The sequence below is a fragment of the Homalodisca vitripennis genome, unplaced genomic scaffold, assembly GCF_021130785.1.
Source record: "Homalodisca vitripennis isolate AUS2020 unplaced genomic scaffold, UT_GWSS_2.1 ScUCBcl_6742;HRSCAF=14093, whole genome shotgun sequence".
NCBI classification, from domain to species: Eukaryota; Metazoa; Arthropoda; class Insecta; order Hemiptera; family Cicadellidae; genus Homalodisca; species Homalodisca vitripennis.
The window spans coordinates 1-15,252 of record NW_025782874.1 but is presented as its reverse complement, the minus strand read 5'-3'; the positions used below and the strand labels follow the sequence as shown (position 1 = coordinate 15,252).

Genomic DNA, 15,252 nt, shown 5'->3' with positions numbered 1-15,252 from the left:
TTAAATTTCGATACTCAATTAGTAAAGGATTTTTATTTCTGGAGAATAATCGAACAATTGTGATGCGTTGAGCAGTGTTTATAAGATATTGTTCGTAAATAATATGTTGTCCTAAACTGAAGTTTGATGTAGGAGTATTAAAAGAACACAATAATTATTTATATCTGTTTAATTGCCAGAGTTACCTATAAATGGGTCATCCTTTAGCTTAGCACTACTTTACTCGATTTTTATTAGTTTTCGTTATAGCCTACATCCTGTAACTGCATTCAAAGATAGCATCAATGATCGGTCATCTTTGACAATTTATTAAATCAAATATATTTAATCAACTCTTCTTTCAATTTGGGCAGTAGTAAATAAAATGAAGAACTCATGAAGTCGGGACTATTATAACATCTCCATGTAACTGGCCCATTAAAAATATCTAAGTTCATCTGAGTCTTTGAGTAAACGTTTATCTTATTTAAGGAATTTTCCGTAAACATTTTTCAAACTTTTGCGTTTATGAAATTGCCATTTGTTAGCATAATTCTTAATTCATCGACATAATTTTATTTCATCACACCTATGAAATAAGAAATAGGACGGTTATGCAAGAGGTTTTTGTAATTTTTAGCTGTGTTTGGTGGATTTAAACTGATCAAAATATGTCCAAGGAATAGTATTTTTTATTACCGGTACGTATGTCATGGCTAGTCTAGCAATATACTAAGCGAAAAAAACAAAAAACCCAATTTCGTAGCTACTATGTTAACTAAAGGAAAAATCATTAAAACACAATCAGACTTTAAGTTAAATCAACGATTTTTTTGCATTTTTTCGCGTAATGTTTGAACTAGAAGCTCAACACTAACACCTCTAGTAAGGTTGGACTCAATTGGTATTGACTCATCCGATGAGAATAACTTCCTCTGTTTCACAATGATAACTTTTATGTCACCGTGGACGTTAAACGAACAATAAAAACTCTATCAATGCATTCATAAAAATCTGATTTTTAAATTCTTTATTCTATATTATGGTGTATATCATTCTAAAGTAGCGATGAGTTTCTAAAGAGTCCCAGGATTTTGCCCCCTCTAGCTACTTCCTCTTGTCAGGCCTGGGATGCACTGCAGGAATCTCTACACGTACTGTTATCTCTTTGTGCACATTTATATGAACCGTACAACTGTTTGTAGTTTATTTATACATTTATTTATTCTGAAATTTACTTGTTTCCACCATGGTTACCCACAAGACGAAACTAAAAGTGTTTACTAACACTCAACCCAATCCTATGGAAAGAAATTCACCATCAGAAAAGTGTTGCATAAGGCGTAAATACCTTCGACACAGTATTAATTTTACTTAAACACTATATTAACACTTTCTTATCAAATTCCAAAATTATTTTAATATTTTCGCATTATTGAGCCTATGCCAGCTAGTACATATTTGAAACAATAATTAGCGTCAAAAATTGGCAGATACAAAGCAAAACAAAATAATTCGTTTAAACAACATTTTATTGCGTTACATAACAACAACATGTTTTCATTTCCCATAATTAATTATGTCAACTTTCAGTATTATAAATATGATAGCATAAAGTTTTTGTATGAACAAACTACGAAAATAGTAGGCAACGTTTAAAACGATTCAAAACAAAAACCCATATAAAACACACTTTAAAATATTCTTTATTGAAAGACTCATTGTCCAATAATTCACAAGTCTGTAATAAACAAAAGCACATGATTATTTTACTAGGTCAGATATATTTTGTATTCCTAAAGAGGTAAAAACAAAACTATTTTTTGTGTCAAAATGCTTTGTACCCTAAAAAACATATTTTCATTTAGTATTTATGATTGAGATTAAATAAACAGTTACTAAGAGAAAACGAAAGAGGAAAAGTGTTGAAGGGTGTAATAGGAAGGTTTAAATTCGCTAGTTAGTTTAGTTAGATTACTGGTGCCTAGGAAATGAAGACAGAGGTAACTTGTAATAGGTACAAAATTTTCCTTAATATTCTGGAAAAAAACTTTCTACATTTCAAAATAACTATTGATTTTCAGTGGCACTACAATTACAAAACGAAAATTCAAATTTAACTACTCCTTTTATTTATATGTTCTAGTATTGAAACGAAATCCAGAATTACCAACTATCTGAAATAGTTACGAATTTTATTTTACCACCATATTGCAGACAGCTTTTATGTAGAAAAGCCCATTTTAATTATAACATTTTAGATCAATATTAGATCAAAGTGAGTCCGATTTCAAAAAAGTATCAATTTAAAAAAATTAAACCGAAGTAGGCCTAATACAAAACGAATGGGAAAATTTGTATACCTTAGTACAGATATTTATTATGTTTAGAAACATTCAAAAAATAATAATTTATCAAGAAATTAATTTTTAATTGCAAAATACATTTTTATTTTTTAAGTATAATGTACGTAAAGCCTATTTAAATTTTGTTAAATTCAATTTCATAAGATGAATAAAATATATAGTGTCCTATAGTTTTAATCTGACGCTAAGTTTTTATTAGATCAGAACAAGAATTTATAGAAATTAATATCAACATTTAAATATTACCCTTCTTTTTAAGCAGTAACAATATGTTATAACTTTGTAGTCTGAGTTAAGAAATAATAATATAAATACTTCAACTGTTTTTGAGTTACAAATGTTCAAATATTAACGTAGGTGTTAACAAAAGTGAGATTGGGCAATAAAAGAGAACACATTTTTGTCCCACCCATTTACCCATTTCTCAGAGTTTCCATTTACATTTTCAAACGCCCTTTATGTTTAATGAATTATGATGAAAATAAGAAGTTTCCATTTGGCCTCAACCCCATGGAATATGATATGGATTTTGAGTCCTCCAAAATTTAAACCTTAGATACATTGCAATGTAAACACCTGACGTGCTAGTATGTGTGCTACACAGAAAATTAAGGACGATTTTTATTTGGTATAAGAAAACATACCACGTACTTACCTAAAATCTCATATAGCTGAACATACAATTTTCAGACCAACGATAGTTTTTTGTTGAATAATCTAAAGCTGCTATCAGCTTAATCAAACTTTCATAAAATTAACCCTTAAAACTGTCGGTATAATGCACATTCATAGAATAGTATATGTAACTAATGTAATTAATTTTAAAATAAATTATAACAATATTTGATGTTACATATGTTAAATTAAATACATAATATACTACATTATCACATACAAATCACAAATTAAATTGACCTCATATACTAGCCACAATGGATTATGAAAAATTACATTACACAACAGCATTATATAAATCAACTAAAACAATTAAATAATCCAAAATACTGCAATCATAAGAACAGGTACTAGAAGGCATTGAAGGGGATGCGAAATCACCGCCGCACTTTTCTTGGGAAAATTCGTGTATGTGTGTTGAGGGTTGCTGGGTATAACACCAGGTTGTGGTGCGGGAGCGTAACCGGGTGGGGCGGGAGCGTAACCGGGTTGGGCAGGAGCAGGGGCGTAGCCGGACTGGGCAGGGACAGGAGCAACTCCCACTGGCACGTAGCCAGGCTGGACAGGTACTACAGGGACGTATACAGGACCTGGCGGGGCCCCGGGAGGGAATACGGTCTGGCCCGAGTCGTCGTGGACCCAGAAACTGAATTCCCGCCACAGGACCGCAAAGTCGCAGTGTAGGCGATGTGTTGCTGTACAACAAGCTGGAACATGAATAATATTACATGAAACAAATTGATTTGATTCATGTTGTACATTTATGTAAAACAATTCCTTTTCAATCATATTCCCTCTAATATTTATTGCTCTAGTAGTAGTTTTACAGAAAGAAATTCAAATACTTTAATGTTAAAAAACCCCATACTGAACTAAACTGTGTGTAATATTTGGGCGTATAAGAACAGCGTGCGTCTAATGCCCATATATTACGCCGGGTTGGGATATTCTTACTCCCATTTGTTAGTTAAAGCGAACCAAATTCTTACACATAAAATATATCTATCTAGCGGCACCTAATAGAGTTTTAGTATAGCGACATTTCCAGTACAGCTAAAAAGTAAACAGAAAAACTTCCCTACCTACATGCTACAATAAAAAGTAAAAACATTAGTAGTTCTAGCCTACGACAAATTCTGTGTTCCGTCATATCGGAGTAAGCGGCAAAATGAGTTGGCAGTCATTTAGCTAACCGTTGGCCCGTATGACAACAATTAAAACATTGGAATCATCCTGATTGCCAGAATAGTCATTTTCAGTCACTTACTCTCCATACCACTATTTCCCGACGAAATCTCTAATAATTTATTCGTCTCTCGTAATAAGGAAATGGCCTTTTATAACCACGACAAACAAACATAAATTTACTTAGTAGCTAGAGTAACAGTTTAAGTGTTTAATACACTGAGTGAGATAAATTACTTAACAAGAAGAACAATCGCAACCGCTATTAGGGTTCGTTACTAACCATTTTAAAATAATTAATTTTGAAAAACTTATTTGTAAAATAGACAACCATAAAATCTTACGAATGGACTCAGAGAATTTTGTATTTATAACAAAATTATTGCAAAGAAATTCCATTTTGTGAACGATAAATTCATATGAATTTAGAAATGTTTACTTTTAAAATCGGTCAAGTAGTTGGGTCAGCATCCTTTTTTCCTTAATTTCCTGGTGGGGGAGGGGTGGCGATTACGAACTGTTAGCCAATTCGATTGTACACTTAACATATAAGCTATGGTGGAAAGGGATGATTCAATGAGAATGTTGAATTTAGCCACACTGTTCACCAATGTTTTTACCAGATTGAGTGTAATGACGTGAAGGACACTGCACTTTACGCTTCAGAACAATATGGGGAATTAATTTTTATGCTTAACTTAAAGCTAGCTATCATCAGAGCCTATGGGTAAATTTAGACTAGCTGCTACAAATATGTTGACCGACAGCTTTCATTGCCTCTAGAAATAAGTTAGATTGTACATCAAACACACAGAAACTTGGAAACTAATGCTTTGTGTATAAGTGTTAATCATTACGTTACTGTATCCATATGTTTGTAACATACACTTTTAATTGTACTACCAAATGACAGGTTTTGCAAGCAAATCTTAGATGTAAGCTATACTAAAGTGTAGAGAAAAGGTGGTACACCGGAATACATTTTCCATGTTTTTCTTCAAGGTTGGTTTTTATTTTTAAATTCTGTCTAAATTAAAACCACGCTTTTGTGCAAACTAACAAAACTTGAAATGGTGTCATTTCCTCAACCAGTCGTTATTTCTCAATATATAGGACCTAAACACCTTACAATTATGTTATATATATATATATATATATATATATATATATATATATATATATATATATATATATGTTAATAATCCATTATCAATTGCAACAAAATTAATACCTGAGGGAGAAGTCTCTCTTGCGGGTGACCCAGAGTTCCCCGAATGGGACTCTCAACACGTTGTCGTGACGGAACACAAGAAAACGTATCAGTGTTGGCGATCTCATCATCAACAACGGTTTCTCATAATCTATAACAATGAAAAGTGCAAGGTGAAAAGTACAAGGTGAACCCAAAAGCTATTGTAATAGTAGGTACTACGCTGGGCAATACTTATGTAATACTTTTGATTCTAGAGAGTTTCTAAAGAAATTAGTACACATTTCTTGTATGTAACTTTTTCAAACCAGTTTGAATTGTTAAGAAACCACAATTCAGTCAGTGTGAGGATTACCTGGGTATATTATGTCGGTCGCAAAAAGTTGTTTTTACAAAATAAGTTTTATTCGTTCCTCGTTTTATGGCGAATGCAAGTGTATGAGAATAAACGGATTCTCGAATGCACATCTAAATTTGTCTGCTCGTAATCTATGCAATATTTATCCTTTTACAGGTCTTACTGTTCTAAATTACAAGAAATTGTTATCGGAACTTAAATTAAATCTTCTACTGGTGGTAACATAAGTTAAAAAATTAACCATTAATCATTAATTGAATGAAATCATATATTGCATAGCCTATTTAATATTTAAATGGGTCGTTGAAACTGGAAATAATTTGTAGTTTGTATATATTAGTAATAAAACAAATTTACATTAACACAGAAAAAAGAATCTTTCATACACCTGAGGTAACATTTGGTAAAAGAACACAATCCCGTTACGGTGATGTTATCTGCGGCACCGTCGAGTTGAGGGCGTGATCAGCGACGACACCTGTTGAACATATGTTTACCACGGCGGCGTATCCCAGAAAATCTCACTGACGCAACCATCGAAGAGTTCAACAACGGATATGTCCTTACTGTATCGGGGATTCAGCAAATGAATCGAGTTTGTAGAAGAAGACGATATCTCTCTTGTGTTGAGTTAAGTAACATACACTAATAAATTTTTGTTTGTAACCTATTCGAATATTGTTATTGTCCCAGCGTGTGTACTTCTCGTAATAAGGTAAAAAATAATTTTATCATAAATTTTATATTTTTATATTTCAATAACATAAACTTTGATAGGCATGCATTTAATATTTTATAAAATGAAAGCGATAACTAACTAGTGTATTAACATTAGTTAAATATTATTACAAATGTGGGGCTATTCCACATTTACAAAAATATTAATACATTATTTACCAACGCCCTGACTGTTTGGCTGTGAAACTATATTAATATTTTCCAGTGAGTTTGATTTTTATTAATTTCAATAAGGATTTTCATTAATGAATTATGAATCAAATAAAGTTTGATAGTTAGTAATAATATGAACTATTCGATGTGTACTCTACCTCAGCAAGTTAGTGCGTACACGAGACCAAACAGGTCACACACATTCATTCTTTCAGATCACACACACTTATTATTTCAGATCACTTACACTCATTCTTTCAGATCACACACTCATTCTTTCAGATCACTCACACTCATTCTTTCAGATCACACACACTCATTCTTTCAGATCACACACTCATTCTTTCAGATCACTCACACTCATTCTTTCAGATCACACACTCATTCTTTCAGATCACACACACTCATTTTTTCAGACCACACACACTCATTCTTGTAGACAACACAGGTTATAAACACTCACTATTGAAGAGGGTACAGACAGGCGCACATATAGGGTGACACACAGACCAATGGACAGGTATACGGACAAGAGCATACATGGCTCAGTGGTCGAGTCAGTCAAACGACAGGTTTGAACAGGAATATACAGTATACCATAATTTTTCCTTAATATGAATAAATGTTAATACACAAACTGCGTGCTGAAAATGTATTATAAAACAGTGACTTTTGAAACTTATTACGCAAAACTCTAGTGTGCACAGCAATATAGTGAAAATGTTTGGCCTCTCTCTTGTAATGATTACATTAGTCATTTTCTCGTCTCATATTTCTTCTGATAACGAAATGCAGTATTCTTACACAAACTGCCTATTTAAATATATTAAAAAGAGAGACCTTAAGAATTTTAGTTCGCAAACTCTACCCTGCATAGTCTACTATAATACTGGAAATATTTGGGTCCTCCCATGTAAGGTTTACTTTAGTCATTTTCATTAGTAATATTACTTCTGTTAATGAGAAGCAATATTCTTACACAACCTGCGTATTAAAATTTAATATAAAAAAACTTTTGCAAATTATCATGCAAACTCACAATTGTAATAATCAACTAATATTACATAAGATTATGACGAACAATAAATATAATTTTAGATAATAAGTATAATGTACAAACGATTATTGATTATTGATAAAATAAGTAATTTTAAAACTTATTTATACTTACCAACAATAATATTAATTGGTGATAGATGTTGGTAGTTTGGTGTGTTTATCTGAAACATTTTAATACCAATTATGGCAACAAAGTTCCAAATTATGGCATAAACTTTGGCTTTGTAAACACTTTGGTCTGGTAGTAGTTTTCCATTACTAGAGACATGCTGAAATTATCTGTAGCCTGATACATGTTTTTTGCCCAGTATATAATTGTGCCTATTAATCGATTCAAGGATGATAAATGTTACTTAATTATATCAAAACAATAAATCACTGAACATTGTATTTGTGTACAAAGTTATTTGTCAAGAGCACATTTACAGAATGCTAGTCTGGATAGTTAACAATTTAATGAATAAAGAAACCATGGTGTATATGGCTTCCAGTTAAAGCTTTTTGAAACTTAAATACTATATTTAAAATTCCTCTATCGGAATGGTTATATGAGAAATCTTTTTGGAGTATGCATCGTTACAGCGACATGTTCATATGTGTGGCGATTGTCCCCTATACAACTCTTATTTGCATTTTCATTTACCCTTACACTTGCCTCTAATATTTTCATTGGTTGCTATATTTTAGTATTATATTCCAAATGTATTTTAAAACGTTTTAAATCTGTCTAACAGACTCAGCATTCGAGAAACACTTCCCAACAAAATTACTTTTATCGACATACAATTATATTTCTATTAAGTTAATCACATATCAATTTAGTAAAGTTGTTCCAATTAATTATATTATGCCCAAAAATTTATATTTTGAATAACATATTAACTTATGTATATTTTCAGGCAGCTGACAAATTTTTCAATTTTCTACGATTATTTTTAATACGAAACTTATTTTTTTAATACTCTTTTATTTGATCCACCTAATTAACACCCCTTGATCAGGCCGTACTCAGACCCGTTTTTTTCGGAAAATTTTAACGGAGCCCCGCCACACGTCTACGGAGTGACGGGAGCGCGGTGGCGGGATATGACGGGGCCCGGCCAAACATCTTTTCCGGGGCCCGCCAAATGTAAGTACGGCCCTGCCTTTGATAATATAATATAATATAAAGTAGGCCGTCTAGATAGGCATAGGGTAATTCATTCTCGTTCATTAAATTGGAAACGTTGTTATCTAAAGTTGTGGCTCAAAGTTATATAACAAATGCATTATTCTAACGCAAGTTAATCCTACATCGTCATTCATATCACGTGTACAGAAAATTTCCATTCCGTTAATTTAACCTAGCAACCTATTATTGATATTAACCTCGACAACAAAATATGTGTTATATAACTTCTTATTAAGAATGTTCAGAAATATACTGTTAGTAACATTCTGTTAATCATATCGTATAGTAGGTTATAAATGTTGAAAATCTATTTAATATCCTTAAAAGTTTTTGGATAAGATTTCAACACTCAAAACACAAAAAAATTAAATAATAATCTGTGGATTTCCGCAAACAACGGATACACATCGACTGAAATATGCTTATAGGTTAATTTAACTATAAATTTACTTACACGCAAAAATTACATTACATTTAACAAAATAACACAGCAATTGGTGAAAGTAGTGACTCACCGATACATTGGTGACCATCCAGTGAAGATAGTCAGGACCTCTTCCTTGGGGACCAGCATCCACCATTATTACAGTGAACCTGTCAGTCTGCAAACATGATTATGGTTATGGGAATCTACGTAATTATATTACAGGTATATATATATATACATATATGTATATAATACATATATATATATATATATATATATATATACATATATTTGTAAAATATTTTATTTCACAGCATTAAACAACATTTACAAGAGATTGATACAAAAAACATCAAACAATATAAAACCATCAATCATGACATATTTACAAACTTAAAGATTATTTAATAATAATATAATCTTTTTAAACAAACTAAATGTAAACGTAACGATAAAAAGGATCTTACGACAAAAACAAAACTCAATAATTGTGAAATAAACTGGAACATCCAATAGGCATAAGCCCGATAAAGGATACACATAAGATAAAACTAACTTCGTAAAAGAAAACTCGAAGAAGGATTGATCCGCTACATAAACAATATATTAATAAGAAATCCATAAAAAATCTAATAAAAACAAGTCATGGACGTAAAAATAAAAAGATGAATTGGAATTTTATAACAAGTAATAAAAACGGACGAAAATATACACGTTATTCATTATTTCATTCAACAATTCTCAGAAAATCACTCGCAATCATTCAACGAAAATAAAAACATTTTTTTTTAAAAGAACGAACATGTTGGAAAACAGATTAGGCTTTGGAAACCGGAACAAGCAAACTTCTGAAATTATACAAGTATTACGTGTGAGGGCCGAGTTTAAGCTTCTTATGAAAAATAGTTTCAGTACCTTATATATGTAAAGATTTCGCAAAGGGAGTATTTTTAAATTTAAAAATAGTGGCCAGAAATGATCGGTCTTATTTTGATTTAGTAATAATTTTTTTTAGTATAGGTAATGAGAGGATAAAGCGTGGATTTAAACGTACATATATCACGCAAGATATAAAAACTTCTCAACTTCATATATAGAGGAAAGAAGGAATTTGCTTTATTATAAACCAAAACATCTTGTTTAAAATCTAAATATCAATGATTTCGAACGAAGGAAAGAAAAATTAATGTGGAACGAATTCTATAATTTTGTTTGTACTAACTACCTTGTAATTTTCTTATTGCAACAGACGTAGATTCCTAAAATCAAAATATCAAGACATATAAATTAATGTATTGTTATTGAGATGATTCCTTCTCTTCAACTATTAAAATTATCACAAATCGTAATTTTACTCACACAAATACAAACACACCGCGCGCGCGCGTGTATGACTTTTACATTGAATACGAATTAATAATTTCTCTGTGTATTGGAAGTTTGATTTCTTCTGATCCTAACCTATTGTTCACAATGCTCCACAATATTCTGATGCATGAGAAGAAACTAATACAGTGTAGGCCTTGATTATAGATACTTCTCAGAAGGATCTATAATCAAGGGTATAGGCTAGGAGCCGAGAACCAATTTCCTCTGTGTATTGGAAGTTTGATTTTCTTCTGATCCTAACCTATTGTTCACAATGCTCCACAATATTCTGATGCATGAGAAGAAACTAATACAGTGTAGGCCTTGATTATAGATACTTCTCAGAAGGATCTATAATCAAGGGTATAGGCTAGGAGCCGAGAACCAATTTCCTCTGTGTATTGGAAGTTTGATTTCTTCTGATCCTAACCCTATTGTTCACAATGCTCCACAATATTCTGATGCATGAGAGGAAGAAACTAATACAGTGTAGGCCTTGATTATAGATACTTCTCAGAAGGATCTATAATCAAGGGGTATAGGCTAGGAGCCGAGAACCAATTTCCTCTGTGTATTGGAAGTATTGATTTCTTCTGATCCTAACCTATTGTTCACAATGCTCCACAATATTCTGATGCATGAGAAGAAAACTAATTTACAGTGTAGGCCTTGATTATAGATACTTCTCAGAAGGATCTATAATCAAGGGTATAGGCTAGGAGCCGAGAACCAAGAACCAATTTCCTCTGTGTATTGGAAGTTTGATTTCTTCTGATCCTAACCTATTGTTCACAATGCTCCACAATATTCTGATGCATGAGAAGAAACTAATACAGTGTAGGCCCTTGATTATAGATACTTCTCAGAAGGATCTATAATCAAGGGTATAGGCTAGGAGCCCGAGAAAACCAATTTCCTCTGTGTATTGGGAAGTTTGATTTCTTCTGATCCTAACCTATTGTTCACAATGCTCCACAATATTCTGATGCATGAGAAGAAGAAAAACTAATACAGTGTAGGCCTTGATTATAAATACTTCTCAGAAGGATCTATAATCAAGGGTATAGGCTAGGAGCCGAGAACCAATTTGCTCTGTAATACAAACACAAAACCTAAGATTTCTTGAAACCGATAGAGGGAAATTTTCCCTTAAAAAATAAATTACTGTTAACTGCTACTTTTGACTGTATCTAGAAAGAAAAAAATTTGGGGGGTATCAAAAGGGATACAAATATGTTACTATTTAGTTTGTTTCTCAGCTACTAATTCTTCTAACTTTATACATCATCTACCTCAGGGGGGGATGCATAATTAATAGTTAGATTTTCATCATACAACTAAAGAAAGAGACTGAAGTTCGCGGCTTTAAAGGTCTGTATGTGGTCAGCTGACGCTAATTGATCATTTATTACGTGCCTGGTGGTTGGTGTAAAGTGCATCAAGCTAAGAAAAATATGATTTGAGAAAAAATAATTATTTCATATCTTTAACCTTTTGATGCCATCCCCATCTGATCTGTGACTAAACTAGTGTGGCTTAGAGATGGTAAATACCGTTATTTGTCAATAACCTATAACCAAAATAACGTGACTCTTTGGTAACATGTTACCAGCCAACCCACGCTCGCTCGGTATTAGCATGCTGCTGTTACTGAACAGACCTTAATAAGTTGCAAATAAACTGAGTCAGGCTAAATCTACGTGTTGGAGGCTAATTAGACATAAGCCAGTTAGTTATATCAATACAATGTAATTTTATACAGGTCGACTACTTTTAAATATATTAATAATAAACTGGATATTAAACATATTCAGTGTAAAAGGCAAGTATTGTTTAGTATGCAGGAACTCAAACTTAATTCACTACAATTTAATATCTATTAGTAGACTAATTTTAAATAGACTACTTATAATTGATGATAAATGAGAACGAATAATTAAATGACGAATTAGTTGGGTTTCTTTTCAATTTTTCAGAAACAAGCTTATGTTTTTACTTTGAAGAATATATTTTATTTATTAATTATTATTTATGTAACCAGAACTGTTCCGTTTGTAGCCTCATTGTTTGCAAGTTAATACCCTCGGCTATTACTCAGTAATCAGGTTACCGAGTAACCTAAACCAGAAAGAAGTTATGATAACACCAAATCATTCGACCCTGTTGTTACTAGTAGTAACACGTTATCCCGGTAATAGTTTACCACTGAATATCGATGTTACTGACACTAATACATATATACCGCCCATCTCTAGTGTAGCTAATGATCTACTTCATTGTTAGGAGAAATTTCTTGACCTACTGTTTGTCGATTTCAAGATAAACAGGTTGTGTTCTTATGCAATTCAATTGTCTCTCGGCTCCTGGGCTTAAGAACAGTTTATTCCAATCTTAGAATACACTACTCCAGTTATTATTGTTGCATATATGGTAATTTGTAATTAACTGAGAACTAATTATCACAGCTTAAATTACCAGCCCATTATTGATTTTAATAAACATGCTGGAACATGTGCATTTTTAACATGTGTTTAGTCTGGGAAAGGAGAAAAAAGTTTTAAGTTCAAAAATATCGTATAAAATTTTGGTAATTATTTTAATATTTATAAAATTCTTTTACAATTACGCTACTTTACATGTGAACTCCTTAGCTCAAATTTTAAGTGCAAAAAGGCAAATGTTAATATTATGGTTTTAAAAACATTCTTTCGAAATCTGTAAAAAAATACTATGAAAGTGTTGTCTATGCTTTTTAGTTATAGCGTTTATCTGTACGCTTTGGGGGAAATATTGTAAACTTATTTCTTACACGTAATTAACATACTGGTAAAAAACCTCCCTTACCTTGTAGCTGCTATGCTGATGGTATTGCAGGTTAACACTTTGACTACCGAGTGGCGCAGTGTCTAATGTTGGACGCACAGACACCATCGGTAGCGGTTGTGTTAAAATGCCTAATCTTTGTATAAAATCAACCAATGCAACAAAATACGAGTAACTTCATCACATTTGTTGAAATTACTGCAAATGTCGTAAGACTGGTCATCACAATATACTTGTTCAAATAATTACCTAATTAGTTTATTCTTGTTTTTATCAATGTCAACATAAGACCAGTGTAACCAGGGTACTTCCTTAACAGGACATAAATCGGGTCTCCCAATGATTTGTTTACCATTTGAAATACTGATGTAATTTCAAGTGGTAGAGGTAGAGTACTGTATCGCTCAAAAGTTCAACTCTCATGGTCAACTCATTCATCAGTGATCGTCCGTACAGACAGACAAATCGGATTTTGTCATCAATACGTGGGAGGGGCTTTCTAAACGTTCATTCAAGAAGTAAAACAATTAGTATAAACTCTAGTTCTGTGAGTTGTGCAGAAACCCTTAAATAAATTACTTATATATTTGTGTCTACATTATTTTAAATAGTGCAAAGTTTAATATTTAAAGCCATCTAAAATTATAATTGTAGGAAATTAGTTTGGTGAAAAACATTCTTTTGCAGAGATAGTATCAAACAAGAAATATTATCAATGAATCATGTACAAACAAAATAATAATAAGAACACAAGGTGAATATAGGAATAAGTAAGGTAGTTGACCAGAAATCACTTCATACACCCCTGTTCAAAATTGATTAAATTTTGATGTATTTCCTATTGCCTCCTATACAACATATAACCTCATAGCCAATAATTAGTTGAGAATGGTGTATTCATGAATTTTCACAATGTCAACTCATTATTTCACAGAGAAATTAAAATTTAAAAATCTTCGTGTTCAGTACTTATAGAGAAGGACAATTTCTGGATAAATGATAAAATCAAGTTCCACATTATTGTCCAATATCTTGCCAATGATTTGTTCATGTAGACAAGATTCCCAGAATTTCGAGTGTTCATACAAAAACGAAAATATACAATAAAAACTTAAGCAACATAGAAACTCACAGCATTTGTGGAGTTGATGTAGAGATAGGGAGGGTTATTTATTTCCTTTACATTGATGTGGCTGTTGCAATCTCGAGGCCTCAACGTTTTGCCAATGACAGCTACAGAGGAGATTGCCGTAGACACAGGCATCGTGGATGTCCACGTGTTTATAGCAGACGTTATTAGGTGGTATGAGACCAAGTGCGCCAACTGCGCAGAAAACCAGTCCTATGGTCAGCACCAGCATTCCTGTGAGCATATTTGCATCCAACTGTCAAAAATTGTAATGTGGATAATAAATTGTACGCCTTTTACTTACTTGACCCAAACAAAGGACTGTGGCAATTTGTCAATTTTCTGTGGTGTATTGGAATGCTACAAGAAATAGAAATAATATATTTGATCTGTTTCATAATATTCCATCGTATAAATCATCACATTACATGAGAAGGAAAAGTATTTAATAGCCTTCCTACTTATATAAATAAAGTTGTTTGTACTACTTATATAAATAAAATTGTTGACACAAATTATCTCTAAATAGAGGTTACCAATGAACAACTATATTCCATTGGAAATCATTTCAATGTATGCTCTGTAAGCTTTTTTAAAATCAAATTAGTTAT

The 15,252-nt window shown here is 32.1% G+C and overlaps 1 protein-coding gene across 1 annotated transcript; it reads right to left on the bottom strand.

Annotated features, from left to right (window-relative positions):
• Nucleotides 1-1,493: 1,493 nt before the first annotated feature.
• Nucleotides 1,494-14,791, bottom strand: LOC124373940. The gene is made up of 5 exons (XM_046832250.1): nucleotides 14,645-14,791; nucleotides 9,410-9,496; nucleotides 7,836-7,884; nucleotides 5,437-5,566; nucleotides 1,494-3,727 (listed from the first exon to the last, which is right to left on the bottom strand). The coding sequence occupies exons 1-5, from the start codon at nucleotides 14,774-14,776 to the stop codon at nucleotides 3,298-3,300; spliced, it is 828 nt and encodes a 275-aa protein (XP_046688206.1). The 5' UTR covers nucleotides 14,777-14,791; the 3' UTR covers nucleotides 1,494-3,297.
• Nucleotides 14,792-15,252: the final 461 nt, after the last annotated feature.